This window comes from Podarcis filfolensis (assembly GCF_964270895.1).
Source record: "Podarcis filfolensis genome assembly, chromosome: 8".
In the NCBI taxonomy this organism is placed as follows: domain Eukaryota; kingdom Metazoa; phylum Chordata; class Lepidosauria; order Squamata; family Lacertidae; genus Podarcis; species Podarcis filfolensis.
In genome coordinates this window covers 41,691,130-41,704,699 of record NC_139611.1, presented here as the reverse complement: position 1 = coordinate 41,704,699, position 13,570 = coordinate 41,691,130, and the positions used below count along the sequence as shown (strand labels likewise).

The window sequence follows — 13,570 nt, the reverse complement described above, 5'->3', positions numbered from 1 at the left end:
AGGACTAGCTGATGGTCAATTGATGACTGAGTGAGTAACAACTTAATTTATATAACACATAGACATTGCAAAGTGCTTTACACTTACTCATATTGCAAACATCCTTGCTCCATTATTAAGCATGCAAAAGGTCACTGGTTGAGTTATTGGCATCTGCACGTAGAGTTGGGAAGGTTGCTTCCAGTTGTCACTGAGGTCATTTCTGAGCTAAATCAGTTATGGTTTGACTCCGTAAAAGGCAGCTTCCTATGCTCCTACAAGTACAATGGCTTGGGAAGTCACTATTCTTCCCATTTTATCTATGGAGAATTTAGTCTAAGAGTGACCTGCCAAAGACTGTGCTCCAGATTCGTGAGCTCAAGGGAGTGTGTGAGTGTCCCCTGAGAGAAGACTGTAAGCCTCAGACAAGAGGAGAGTTGCCCCCTTAAATTGGTTCAGCGCTTGTTCTGTCTGAAATCTCATATTCTTCCATTCTTGCACTTAAAGGTGAAGGAGCCAAGGATTCAATAGTTTGGTGCTGACATATTACAAGCCCTGGAAAAACATAGCCCTTTCCAATATGAGCACTGGTGTTGAGTTTCACAAGGTCAGTTTATAGAATTAAGAATTAAAGCCAATGCTGCTTATGGGACTGATAGTGGAGTCCAATCATTCATGCAAACACATTGCAGAATTACATTTGTCAAACCTTCTTGAACTGACCGAGATCTGAACTGCATTTACTCCATGTTTTCGAAGCCAGCTGCTATTGTTTTCTAATAAGCCATTTATTTTAGGATTGTTGAAGGCTTCATGTAACAAGTCGAGTGCTTCAAGCAACTGATAGATAAATAATAAGATCAAATGCAACTTGCCAGGTTTTTTTTATACATGGCTTGGGGGGCCGGACTAAAGGGATTGTATCTGAATTTTTAATCACGTATCTTAAGGCAAAGAACAATAACAAGCTTCATGTTGCAAATGATTATTGTAAAAAGATCTTGTAAAATCTTAACATCTCTGCAAGCCAGAAAACTTTATAAAAGATTTCAAAGAAGAACGTAAATTAACAAGGTGATAACTATAACCAGAAAAGAAGAAATATGAAAGCAACAAAACCAGAGATGTTTGAATTCTGATGTTCCTTTAGAAGGATTGTGATCCATCCTGAACAGTCACGAATAGCAAATAGTAAGGTGGAAGCAGAATTGATCTAGCTTTCATAAATCAGGAGAATTGGTTTTCAATTTGTGTGATTATCAAACTGTAGTCCTTTACACTTTCCCAGTAGTGATGTATGGAAGTGAGAGCTGGACCATCAAGAAGGCTGATCGCCGAAGAATTGATGCTTTTGAATTATGGTGCTGGAGGAGACTCTTGAGAGTCCCATGGACTGCAAGAAGATCAAACCTATCCATTCTTAAGGAAATCAGCCCTGAGTGCTCACTGGAAGGACAGATCCTGAAGCTGAGACTCCAATACTTTGGCCACCTCATGAGAAGAGAAGACTCCCTGGAAAAGACCCTGATGTTGGGAAAGATGGAGGGCACAAGGAGAAGGGGACAGCAGAGGACGAGATGGTTGGATAGTGTTCTTGAAGCTACCAGCATGAGTTTGACTAAACTGCGGGAGGCAGTGGAAGACAGAAGTGCCTGGCGTGCTCTGGTCCATGAGGTCACGAAGAGTCGGACACGACTAAACGACTAAACAACATCAAATCCTATACACATTCCTGTGGAAGGACTGATTGCCACATTATACTCCTTATGAGGGAATTTGTGTATGGGGTGTGTGTGTTTGAGCTCCCTTCTGTCTATTTTGAGGTCCCAAAGAATGGAGCAGATGTTCACTAATTCAGGTTAAGGGGGTTGAAGACTGTTTCTAGAGAGGAGATGGTATCTCTCTTTGCAAAATATGCAGTGCATTGCCATAGGTTGTGCACATGTTTATAGAAGTGTGACTTTTTGCAGTATATATATATATATGAGCAAGGAGGTCTAATCTCTGTTAAGTTGTCATCTCCTTTGTTTTAAAGAGATCTAACACTTTAGCCACTGACTCATGCTGGCTTCCATTTGCTGTGCCCTTTAAAACAAAACACACCATTTTATGGTACTTAGCAGCTTCACCACATGTTTGATTTTGGGGTATGATCTAGAAACTTCATGTGCAAGCCATATTATTCTTATGGAACTTGCATCCATATCAGTGAGGTCCATAGTGCAAAGTACAAGTGAAGATACCAGAAACCATCATTTTGGAATTGACCTCTATGCTGGTAATTCTGGATATTTTAGTAAATGTTTGAAAGCATTGTTCTCAAATTCAATGAGTTGCATGAGATTTTTCTTGGTTTAGTTAATAGTAAACAGAAGGGGGCAGAAAAGTATTATATATAAAGCTGAACCTTTGGCACTTATGAGCTCAAAATACTTGGCATGTATAATTTTTGCATATGGGGATCAGGTTGAAAATGCAAGCTTTAAAAGCCACCTTGTAGCAAGTTGGGGTGCATGACAGTAGGGGTGTCCTTTAAGAATAAGACTGAGGAGAGCCTGTATATAAATTATGACTGGAAAGGATGGATGTGGAGTGTTACCTGCATGTGTGTGTGCGCGCGTGTGCACACACACACACACACACGTATACCCCCACAGAGTGCTAAATAAGTGGTAAGTTGCTTTGGGTTGCCCTGAGCATGATAAATCAACTAACAAATGTTAAAAACGAAGAAATAAAAAAGCTGACTTACCTCAACATGGACATTGTCCAGGTTTATTTCTCTTCTTTACCAGCTTCATAGCCTGCATTAAAAGCTGGGGCCAAAGGGTTATTTAGAGACCTTTACATTTAGGGATGTAAATTTCATTATCAAAGCTTTTTGGCCATGTTTAGAAATAACAGCTCATAACAGGGAATGTATGAGAAAGTTCCTTTTTTTAAAAAAACCGATGTCTAGGTATTGTAAAACAGCAGTAAGCTTCTCTTTCCCAGTCTTGGGATCTGTGAGTCATAGAAGCATCAGCCGGACAATTGCTCCATAAATGAACCTTTTGCAATTGAATGCAGCATTTTTTTCATGAATGGTTACAGTGGGCAATGCCTCTGTGTTAAATGGCCTCCCCCAGAGGAAAACAAACCGCAACAGACTTTATTTAAACAGGCTTTCCGTATTGGTTGGTGAAGTTGGACTTGAAACCATTAAATCATCCCTATGTGCTTGTCTGCCCATTCAAAGGGACTCTTTGTAGAGCTAGGGCTGAGGGGATAAACCCCAGCATAAATGTCTTCTGTAGCTTAGAGAAAGCCACAGTTTTTTGTGCATATCTGAACTGAAAGGTGCTTTTTTAGAAACATACTCGGAATGTTTTTGCTGTTTTAATAAATGCTGCTTTTTGCCTGTTCGTTTTGCAAATTGACCACAACTTCATAAATCTTTCAAGTTCATGAGTCACATTGGGAGGATGGCTGGTATGTTTTGGCTTCTGACCATAAAGTGACTTTAATAATCACATAGGCTATCATTATAATGTCTGCCTTGTTGTGATGCTCCAGATACTTGGGATCCAAAGTGAAGTTTCAAGGTGTGAAATTAAGAGCTGCGTTTGGCAAGCACAAACACTGTTTGCCCCACCTATTCAATCAGCTGCAACCAGGGAGACCAGTCATGCTAATGAAATCAAGCACTGTGAAGGTTTTTCCAGTGCAGTTGTCCTTCCACCATGATTTGTGCTGCCACTTAAAGGACGCCCTCATTTGTGTAGGGCTTGTATACTTGTGATCCTTTAGAAGGCAATTGTCTCCCTTGGCTTCAGTTTCCCACATCCATAGCCTGGGGATATCTGAAGCATTGCCTCTTTTCTCTGTCCTTTTGCAGCTTGAAGGCCATGGCCACATAATCTTAATAGATGTGCAACCCCCCGCACCCCATGTTGGAACATGAAAAGGACCTGCCTCTTAGGGTTGGTCTCTATATGCAACAGAATGAAGTAGTAGAGAAGATTGTGTCTCTTCAGAATGCAGATGTGTGTGGGAAATCTGCCTATAAGTAGAAAGATAGCTCTTCAGGGAGAGAGCAGGGGTAGAATCTTTTTCTCCTGAGGTGCTTAAAAGGTAAAGGTAAAGGGACCCCTGACCATTAGGTCCAGTCGTGGCCGACTCTGGGGTTGTGGCGCTCATCTCGCTTTATTGGCTGAAGGAGCCGGCGTACAGCTTCCGGGTCATGTGGCCAGCATGACTAAGCCACTTCTGGCGAACCAGAGCAGCGCACGGAAACACTGTTTACCTTCCCGCCGGAGCAGTACCTATTTATCTTTCACTTTGACATGCTTTCGAACTGCTAGGTTGGTAGAAGCAGGGACCAAGCAACAGGAGCTCACCCCGTCGTGGGGATTCGAACTGCTGACCTTCTGATCGGCAAGTCCTAGGCTCAGTGGTTTAACCCACAGCGCCACCCGCGTCCCCCTGAGGTGCTTAGCTTCTTCTAATGTGGGCCTTTGGTTTGTTTTTACATGTTTATTAATGCAAGCTTTCAGAAATGGTATTGATTGAAAACTGTGTGGGCAGGTCATAAAAGCCCTGCTGCATCAGACGAAAGGTCTGTCTAGCCTAATATCCTGATTCCCTTAGTGGCCAGTCAGATTCCTCTGAGAAGCCCAAAGATGGACATGCAGGCTGTAGCTCTCTTCTGCTGTTGCCACTGCTACTCCCCACAAGTGGTATCTTTTCATATATTTACATATATGTCAGGACGTTGGAAAAGAAATATAATAAAATAAATCCCCAGCTCTTGTGCTACCATCTCATTCTGATGCTAATGTCGGCTAGAACTGTGGTCAGTATCAGAGCAAACAAAGCTGGTACTCTACAAGCCTAGCAAAAACAGTTGGCTCAAATTATATTATCTAGTATTGCATACAGATATGGGCACTGACAACTGGTGCAGACACTGAGAAGCAATATAGCAAGTCAATTAATTTGTGAGCGTGGTGTAAGTAATGAAACAGTTTCACTAGTCACCCGTGAAAGTGTGTAAGTGTGTGTGTGTGTGTGTGTGTGTGTGTGTGTGTGTATACAGTCTTGAAAATAGAGACAATGCATGTACTTTTGTAACCCAAGAAATAAAAACAACAGTAAAAAAGGAAAACGGACTGTACTTGTAACTGTGTTTAAGGAAAGGCGTGTATCCACTGTACTGCATTTTTGATGTGAGTGCATCTAGGATTGTGTTTATAAAGAATGAACAAAGAATACATTTCAAGCCAGGTCCTGGAAATCTCGCTGCTCCTCCTTCATCTCTTTCACCCAGCGAAGTATTTCTATAAATAGCCCATTGATCTGAGCTGTGAGAGGAATCAGCTCCTTGCCCAAAGTGTTCCTGTGTGAGTTTTCCCATAACACCAGTCTGACCCAAATCCTTTGATCATTTACCTTGAGGGAGGTGAAATGTCAGTTGGTTCCTTCTGGTTTCCTTCTGGTTTCCTTCTGCCCCACCCAATTCCTTCTCTTCCAGAGTAATGCAGTCTGGAGGGTGCCAACAGCCCTCTTCTTTTACTGGCTGCCTCCTGGGTAAGTGACAGGTTGTTGGCCAAGAAAAGCGAAATGCTGATGGTGATGGATATGAGTCACACATGCTCTTTCCATGTTAAAACTTACCTCTGGCAGGAACTTATTTGTGAAGTACAAACACTTTTTCAAAACAGAGGCCAAAATATGAGAGCATGAAAAGCCAAGTCCCACAACTTTATTAATGGCATAAATAACTGGTTGAGGCATTTATGCTTTTAATAAACCTGTGCTTTATTTTGCATTTTTCCTCATACTGAGACATAGAAAAATATCCCATATTGTGCAAACCCATCCCCCTTCTTCTCTTCCCTATTGCAACCCTGTGCCCCCGCCATTGGATCTGTAGGGTCCTCTAGCTCTCCTGAGCAGATTTAGGAAGCGCATAGAGCAGAGGAGAGGAAGAAAAGTAATGTTGCCTGAGCAGAAGTCCATTCCACTTGCACCACTTGGATATCACCCATGAGCAATACAGCTTACTCTAAAAGTGTTTGTAGTTAGTACATCCAGAATAAACAGACGTCTCAAATTTTTCAGTATATACTGAAGGACTGAACAATGTCCTCTGTCTGAATGCAATGTTGTGTGTCTTTCTCTTCCTCCATTCTGTAGTTTGCTTCCAAATGTTTCCAATTCCCAAGTTATTTTGGTGAAGCTGTGCTGGCAGCTCTTCTAGGAAGAACCTTCTTACATTGGGTTTGTACAGACAGAAATGTTTTTAGTTGATGCTGATTAGCTCAGATGACAGGCCTTCTGGCTGACCTTCCTATGATCAGTGGAATCTTCTTCTTCTAACTGAGAAATATTTTTTAAAGATCTGATACCACCTGCAATTAACCTTTATTCTGATTCTTTGGGGGGGGGGGAGAGGGCTTGTTTGTTTGTTTGTTTGTTTTGGTTTTATGCTTTGTTTTGTTAAAAGGTAGAATTGCTTTCACCACATCCTGCTCTATCTGCTTTAGGTTGTTCCTTCTACCATGTGTGGCATGATATGTAATTAGTTTTAACACTCTTAACTATCTACAAGATTTTGTTTAATCAATACATTTTTAGTTTTTTGCTCATGTGTGTTAACTATTTTGTTTGTAGTTTGTAGCTAAGTGTGTTTGCCTTTTAATATCTGTTTTACAAAAAAAAAAGCCTTTGAATGCAAATTGCTTCTTTGGGTCAAGTTCTTTGTGTCCATCAGATAGTACAGTTATATGTACAGGAAAAATAATCTTGGCAGAAGCTTGAGAACCCAACTTAAGCAACTGATATGCATATCATGTAGACTTAAGCATTCCAGTCTTCTTAAAAATAATACCAAGCCCTGTGCAATTAGGATGTGCTTGCTTTCAGACACAATGTTGGCATCTGCCTGTCTCAAGAGACAGTGGAGTGCACCTCCAGGGATGCTGCTGCGTTAGCAGCACAGAAGTGACCTCCTCAGGGCGCAAGCCTGGGCAGTGTGGATGGAGGTCCTGGACAGCCCAGATAACAAAAAGCCCTCTTGGTCTCTCTGATGTGGTTCAAAGGAAAGCAGAGCAATACATTTGGCACCAGCTTGGCTGCAGGAACTGCCAGAAGTCTCAAACTCACTGTATGCAACATGTTTAGTTTTATGTCTGAACTACGGTTTAGTTTTATGTCTGAGCTATGAATTTATTTGTTGCCTATATCTTAGATAGTTCTGTCCCAAATGTTTTATGCATAGTCATATTCTGGATTTTGCCTCTGACTAGAGAATGAAACCATCTCAAACTATCCTATCCTGAACACCTGACCCTGGTAAGTTGGGAGATAAACCTCCAAAGCCACAATGTCCATTTCTGATGGGCCTTCGGGAATAGTTTTCACCAGATGTTATCAAAGAGCCCCTTAACCCAAGAAATAATGCTGGTCTCTTGTGCTAACCCTCTCGTCTTGCATGTGTCTTCTTGGCACCTGTGCATACCTGAAGCAACACACATAAATGCTCCCCCTCTGCATCCCAAGAGCTGCTTCTCAATAACTCCTGCAACTTCCCACTTGAATAGCACATTCAAACAGTGTACGTGAAGAGCCATTTCAGCTGAAAGAATTTTCCTCCAGATCTGTTAATGACTCCAGCACATGCAGTATCAATGGCTACATTTAGAAGTTCACCCGTTCACGGAACTTCCACACCAACTTGAATCTTGGCACCTCTGTTTGTACAAATGAAGCTGTGAGTAAATGCATCCTGCACGTAGCTCCAGTCGCTTGGAAGTTCTTTTTGCCAGAGATTTTACTGAGTAGAAGAAGGAAAAATGTGGCCTAATTCAGTGTCACTTTGGAAAAGGGCACAGCTAAAGACAGCTGGGGCTGGGGACAAGTGGTACTTGGTGAGACCACGTTCTCTGCAGTGCAGAGGACCCATAACCCTTTGTGCTCGTTAAATTAATTACTAATGGCTTATATCAGGGCATTTCTTCTCCTTTAATTTTTAAGTTGTTTTAAGTTAATTAAATGCCATCAGGCACACTTTAAAATGGTCTACAAAAATGAATTAGTTCTTTTCTTAAAAAAAGGACTTTCCCATTTTATATCAATTTTCATTTTAAAGATTTTTCTATTCAAAGGAAACTACAGAATGAGCAAAAGCCTGAGGTCTCCATAAATGGAAGCTTAATTTTATTGCATTTATCTCTATTGCTGCAATTAATTATTCAGAGTGTTCATTAAAAATTGCAGCCTTGGTAAGTGACACTTTTTAAACAGGCATTCTGAGTTTATTGAAATTGAGGGATGTGGGTGATAAAGAATTGGACATCCAAAGGAATGGCAATAAAGTGTCTCAAAGAAGGTTCAGAATGTCATTTAAAACTCACGAGTCAAATTGTAGAATACCTGAAAAGTTCTGGGGGAACTTGAAATAGAGCAGATAAGCGTGGTGTTTTGTTGTGACCCCTTTAAGCCAAAGGGCTTCCTTCGAGCATGCAAATGAATGCATGGTTGGAGTTGACCCTTTTGTTGGAATGAAATGGAGAAGACTGTTTGTGCAAGAGTATCATGTGTACAACAGCACATGTGAGTTCCTGGACACTGTGTGTAGTACATCCTTTAGCGTTACTTAAGCTAAATCTGCAAATTCTTTATTTACCTTTTTCTCTCTGCCCCTTAACTTTTCCTACTTCTTTTAGTTAAAGGGTCCCACAACTGGAGTTCCTGTGTTGAGCTGAAAAGGAGAAAGGAGAACATCAAGTAGACCCCCCCACCCCTTTTGTGTACTTTGAGTTGATAACAAAAATTGAATAATTTTGCTAGAGGTCAGAAAACATTACATAATTCCACAGAAACAGTCAGCCCCTTGAAAGAATTATGAGTTCTAGGAATGGTACAGAGATCAGAATATGATGGATTACAAGCTTTAACAACTGATACATAGTAAACAGCTTTGAAATCAAAGAAGGGGAATAACCCAACACATCCGTGGAAGAACTCATTAAAATACCAAGTGTGGCTTAATGAATGGCAGAAGAGCTTTTGACTTTCATTCTGTTTATTCTTCTTTCCTCTACATTTATTGTCTTTACAGTGTCGTCCCTCAGACTACAGTAATCCTCAACAATGATCGCCAGAATTCGATTGTAGCCAAGATGGTAGGACAGGAAGAGCCATTGACTAGACCAGCGGATTCACTGGAAAACATCCTTAGCACGTTAGTAATTGCAACTAAGCAATGCTCTTCCCTCAGTGTACATAGGAAATTTCCTTATACTGAGTCAAGCCTTTGGTCCACCTGACTCAATATTGTCTACACTGAACCGGCAGAGGCTCTCCAGGGTGAATTGTTGTGAGGTTTAAAGGAGTGGAAGGGATGTGAGACATACCCTTGCAACTTAGTGCCCTAGAATTATTTTAGCTCCCTATATTGGAGTTCATTTGCTTGCTATTCAGTTGTTGTGCTCAGGGCCATGGACATTACATGAATGTATTTATGTTTGCAGTATTGCAGAGAAAATGCTCTTCTGGATGAGTTGATATATGCATGTGACATACCATGGTATGGTATGTTATGTTATTGATGTATTTTTAAATTATTTCTATACTGTCCTTCATGAAATATGATTCCAGAGCTGTTTACAACAGTGCAGATATCCCTGTACAATAAAACCAGCATATTAAAATACAGTAATATTCCAACCACAGCAAACCTGTCAGATTTCTAATCATAAGCTCAGTATTAACAACCAACTAATATGGCCCAGATAAAGTGCTTTTTAGACTGAGCTTAAGACTCTGGTTTGCCTAAAGGAAAGTGAGTAAAAAGAGCACGGCAAAGGCAACAGAGCAGCTCACCTCTGGCACAGCTGCTCCCTCTCTGCCCTTGGACAGTAAAAACACTTGCAGCCTTCAGGCAAAGGAGCAAGGATCACCCAGTCAGGCAATGGACCACCTGATTGCCTGCAGGATGAAAGCTGAAGGGAATAGCTACAAGGATCTACTGAGAGCCAAGGTTTTGGGTGGGGGCATATGCCTTGGGTCGTCTTCAAGATTGAAAGGCAGGATAGAAATCTAACAAAATAAAATATATTCAGAGTTTATATTTTGAGTTCCTTTATATAGTATGTTGTTGGCATATGTCCGTCTCAGGAGACAATGGAGGAGTGCGCCTTTTGGGGTGAAGTCAAACTGTTGGAAGGTTGCAGTGCCTTCCGTGGCTGTAGAGACTGATACGGGATGTGCTGCTACAGATGCACCGCAGTGTTTCTTCTCTCTGCGCTCCTTCTGGTGCTCATTCCTCCTCTGGTCACTGCTTTGGATACATGACCTGTCTCCAGGCACTGCAGTTGTCTGCAAGGGATTCCCACATGTTGTGGTTGATGCTGCTAGCCGCCTTGTCACATTTGCAGGCATCTTTGTAACACAGAGTTGCTAGTGGGCCTGGTGCCTGAAGCCAGTTCCCTGTAGAGCACACCCTTGGGGATCCTGTCATGTTCTGTTCTGTGTACATCACCAAGCCAGTGTAGACATCACTGAAACAGAAGTGTGAATGTGCTGGGAATGTGGGCTTGGGAGATAGCCTGTTGGTAGAGCATGAGACTCTTGGGGTCATGTGTTTGAGCCCCATGTTGAGCAGAAGATTCCTGCATTGCAGAGGGTTGGACTAGATGACACTCATGGACCTTCCAACTCTATGATTCTATTACCTTTGCTTGAAATTCTGTCCTGCCATGTGATACCCAAAATCATCCTGACACAGCACATGTGGAAGGCATTGAGGCGTACCTGCTTTTCATGCAAAAGGTCCAGATTCAATGCCTGGCATCTCCAGGTAGGGCTGGGAGAGATTCCCTGTCTGAATTCCTGGAGAGTTTTTGGCACTCAGGGTAGGCAATCTTGAGCTAGGTGGACCAATGATTTGATTTGTTATAAGGCAGCTTCCTATAGTCTTGTTTTCCTATACATGTTGCTGTCCTCCTGTTACATAGAAAACTCACTTGATAAACTTAGTGTTCTGTAGCACCATGCTGAAATCAGTAAAGCTATGCAAATATGATTTCCTCAAATTGTATGAATTTCTCCCACTTCCTCAGTGCTGTTCCTGGACGGAGGCAGAATACCATTGTTGTGAAGGTGCCGGGGCATGAAGACAGCCATAATGAGGATGGGGAGAGTGGTTCTGAAGCCAGTGACTCGGTTTCCAACAGTGGCCAGTTAGGAAGCCAGAATATTGGGAACAATGTTACCCTTATTACACTGAATTCTGAAGGTAAGCAGATAATAGTTCAGTTCTTTGTCCAAATTAGGGCTGATTTGAATGTTGGAGCCGTAACAGTCTGGTACGGTGCAATCTTTCTGTTCTAGGAGAGGCATGCACAAAGTAGTTTTCCTGTTTCAAAAAAACTTTATAGTTGCCTTTCCTCCCCATTTTTGGCTTGTATTCTGCAGCACTCTTGTATTTAGCACACCTGCGGCCCCCACTTGCTCTTTTTCAAATGGCATTAGCATCTAAAGAACTATTTGCCCTGGTTTTGTTCAAGGAGCACTGGGTTAACTGAATAGTACTAAAGTGTATTGATGTGTTCTCTGTTTATTTCTTAAACTGCCAATTGGGGGATGTATTACTTTGTTTTCTTCGAGCAGCAGGTGATGGGCAGCTCCTAAAATGCCAGGGAAATTCACCGCCTTCCACTAGGGTTTGATGTCACCCGTACTCTATGTTCTGTAGTTTTTAAAGTGGCAGATATTATAACAAACACTGCATACGAAGCAGTGTCAGACTTAAGCATCCAGCTTTTTTTCATTACTTGCTCTTATTGGTCCAAACAGGCGTTGTGTTCCTGGGACATATCCAGAACAGAATAATTTTTTCAAGTGATTCTGGTAGTCTAACAGATCAAGAACACTTGATTTCAAAAAATATGTAAGGCTTTCAGAACTGTGACTTAATTCTGTGGTTGTGCCTAGAGTTGAAACACAGTCCTATGAAAACAGCTTCATTTCTCTAAGAAGCAACATAATGTACCAGCATGCTGCCTCCTGTAACTCATTATGCCCTTCTGTTAATGTGGAACTCTTCTGAAAGTAAACAGTTACTTTGGCAACTCTAAACAATATTTTTAAAAACAGGAAATTCCCATCAAAAATGTATTGTTTATAGGATAGCCTTGTCAGCAATTTCTTAGTTTCCAAAACTCTGTTCTGGTCTTCAAATATCTGAAAATCAACATTGCTGGAATGCAACCATTTGGAATATGTCTCTAATAATCCTTTTTTTTTTTTTGCATTGTATATTGAGTCCATATATAATTCCAAATGAAAAATAGGTGCAGCAATCAATAGACGTGGCAAACAATACAGAGTGTGGCAACTGAGAGGAGCAGCCTTGTGTAATTTGAGGCAGTCAGTCTGTGTCTGGGTTGGGGAGGGGGCCTTCCATGATAGTGTTCCTTCTTCGTACACAAAGTGTTCCTTCATGGATAAAACTCTCATGTTGAGAAGAAGACTAGGCTTTTACTATTCTTCCTACCATACCCATTTTCTGTATGGAGGAGCCCTTACTGGAGTGGTACAGCCTAGAACAGTTGTGGCAGATGGGCTAGATACAGAGGTATCTCAGGTAACTGGAGAGCCAGCCAGTCATTAGCACTTAATGCAGTTGCTTTGTCCCTTGAAGTATTAAGAGGTTGCCAGGGATTGATGCATAGGTGATCTTGTTAGGACTATGATCAGAAGGTGACTCTTGTGGGATTCTAAAGTTAAGAGGTGTGGTGATAAATAACTGCAGCAAGATGTGTTGTGGGTGGCAGAGAGGAGGATGGTGGTGAATGAACTGGAGTGAAGAATTTGTCATTAAAGATGTTTCTGAATGGTGGTGTGGCCCCATCCCCATAATGAAGGTGTAACTGCAGAAGCAAAATTCAAATTCTTCATTCCAGTCCATGGGAACATTTTTAAACTCAGGAATAAATAATACTTAAGAAAATTGGTGGAATGTTTTATGTCTTTTGAAAAAGCTCAAATATGAACAGGATCTCCTCCCCCACTTCCTTATGAGAATTGGGATGTTTGTCACGTTGTAGTCAAATTTTCTAAGCAGTAGACTACAGTTAAAATTTTCTGCCCGCAGTATATATTGGAAAAGGCAATAATTTTGAGTAATTCTCTCAGCTGTTTATTTAAGGGAAGCAATTTCTAACGGAGTAAAAAGAGGTTGTAGCAGTCTGACCTTTTCAACATGATTCTTTGGCACAGATTTTCATGCAGACAGATGTTGGACTTTTAATAGGAATCTTGTATATATAAATGCTGGTGAAACCGCCTTTGGGACATCCATCCAGTAAAGCTCGCACCAAGATTTATGAACGCTTTGAGAACAAAGATTAGTTATAGGAATTGCCCTCCAGGCCCCACCCTTGTGTCTCTTGCCTTAAAAGAGGTGACTTTGCTCAGCTGTAGAGAAGGCTCAGAAGATAAATTCAGTGCATGTCAAATTACTGGGCATAGCTTAACACACATAATGTGCCGTGTAGTTTACCGTGTCTATCATGACAGAAATGTGAGAGAAACACTACAACAG

At 41.4% G+C, this 13,570-nt stretch overlaps 1 protein-coding gene across 3 annotated transcripts in view; it reads left to right on the top strand.

Annotated features, from left to right (window-relative positions):
* Positions 1-13,570, top strand: part of BANP (BTG3 associated nuclear protein) — a 146,670-nt gene that overhangs the window by 26,925 nt on the left and 106,175 nt on the right. For all 3 annotated transcript variants that reach the window (XM_083626321.1, XM_083626322.1, XM_083626323.1), the window contains exons 5-6: positions 9,083-9,205; positions 11,085-11,260. In XM_083626321.1, coding sequence (XP_083482447.1) covers positions 9,083-9,205; positions 11,085-11,260 — 299 coding nt within the window. The remainder of the gene's footprint in view (positions 1-9,082; positions 9,206-11,084; positions 11,261-13,570) is intronic.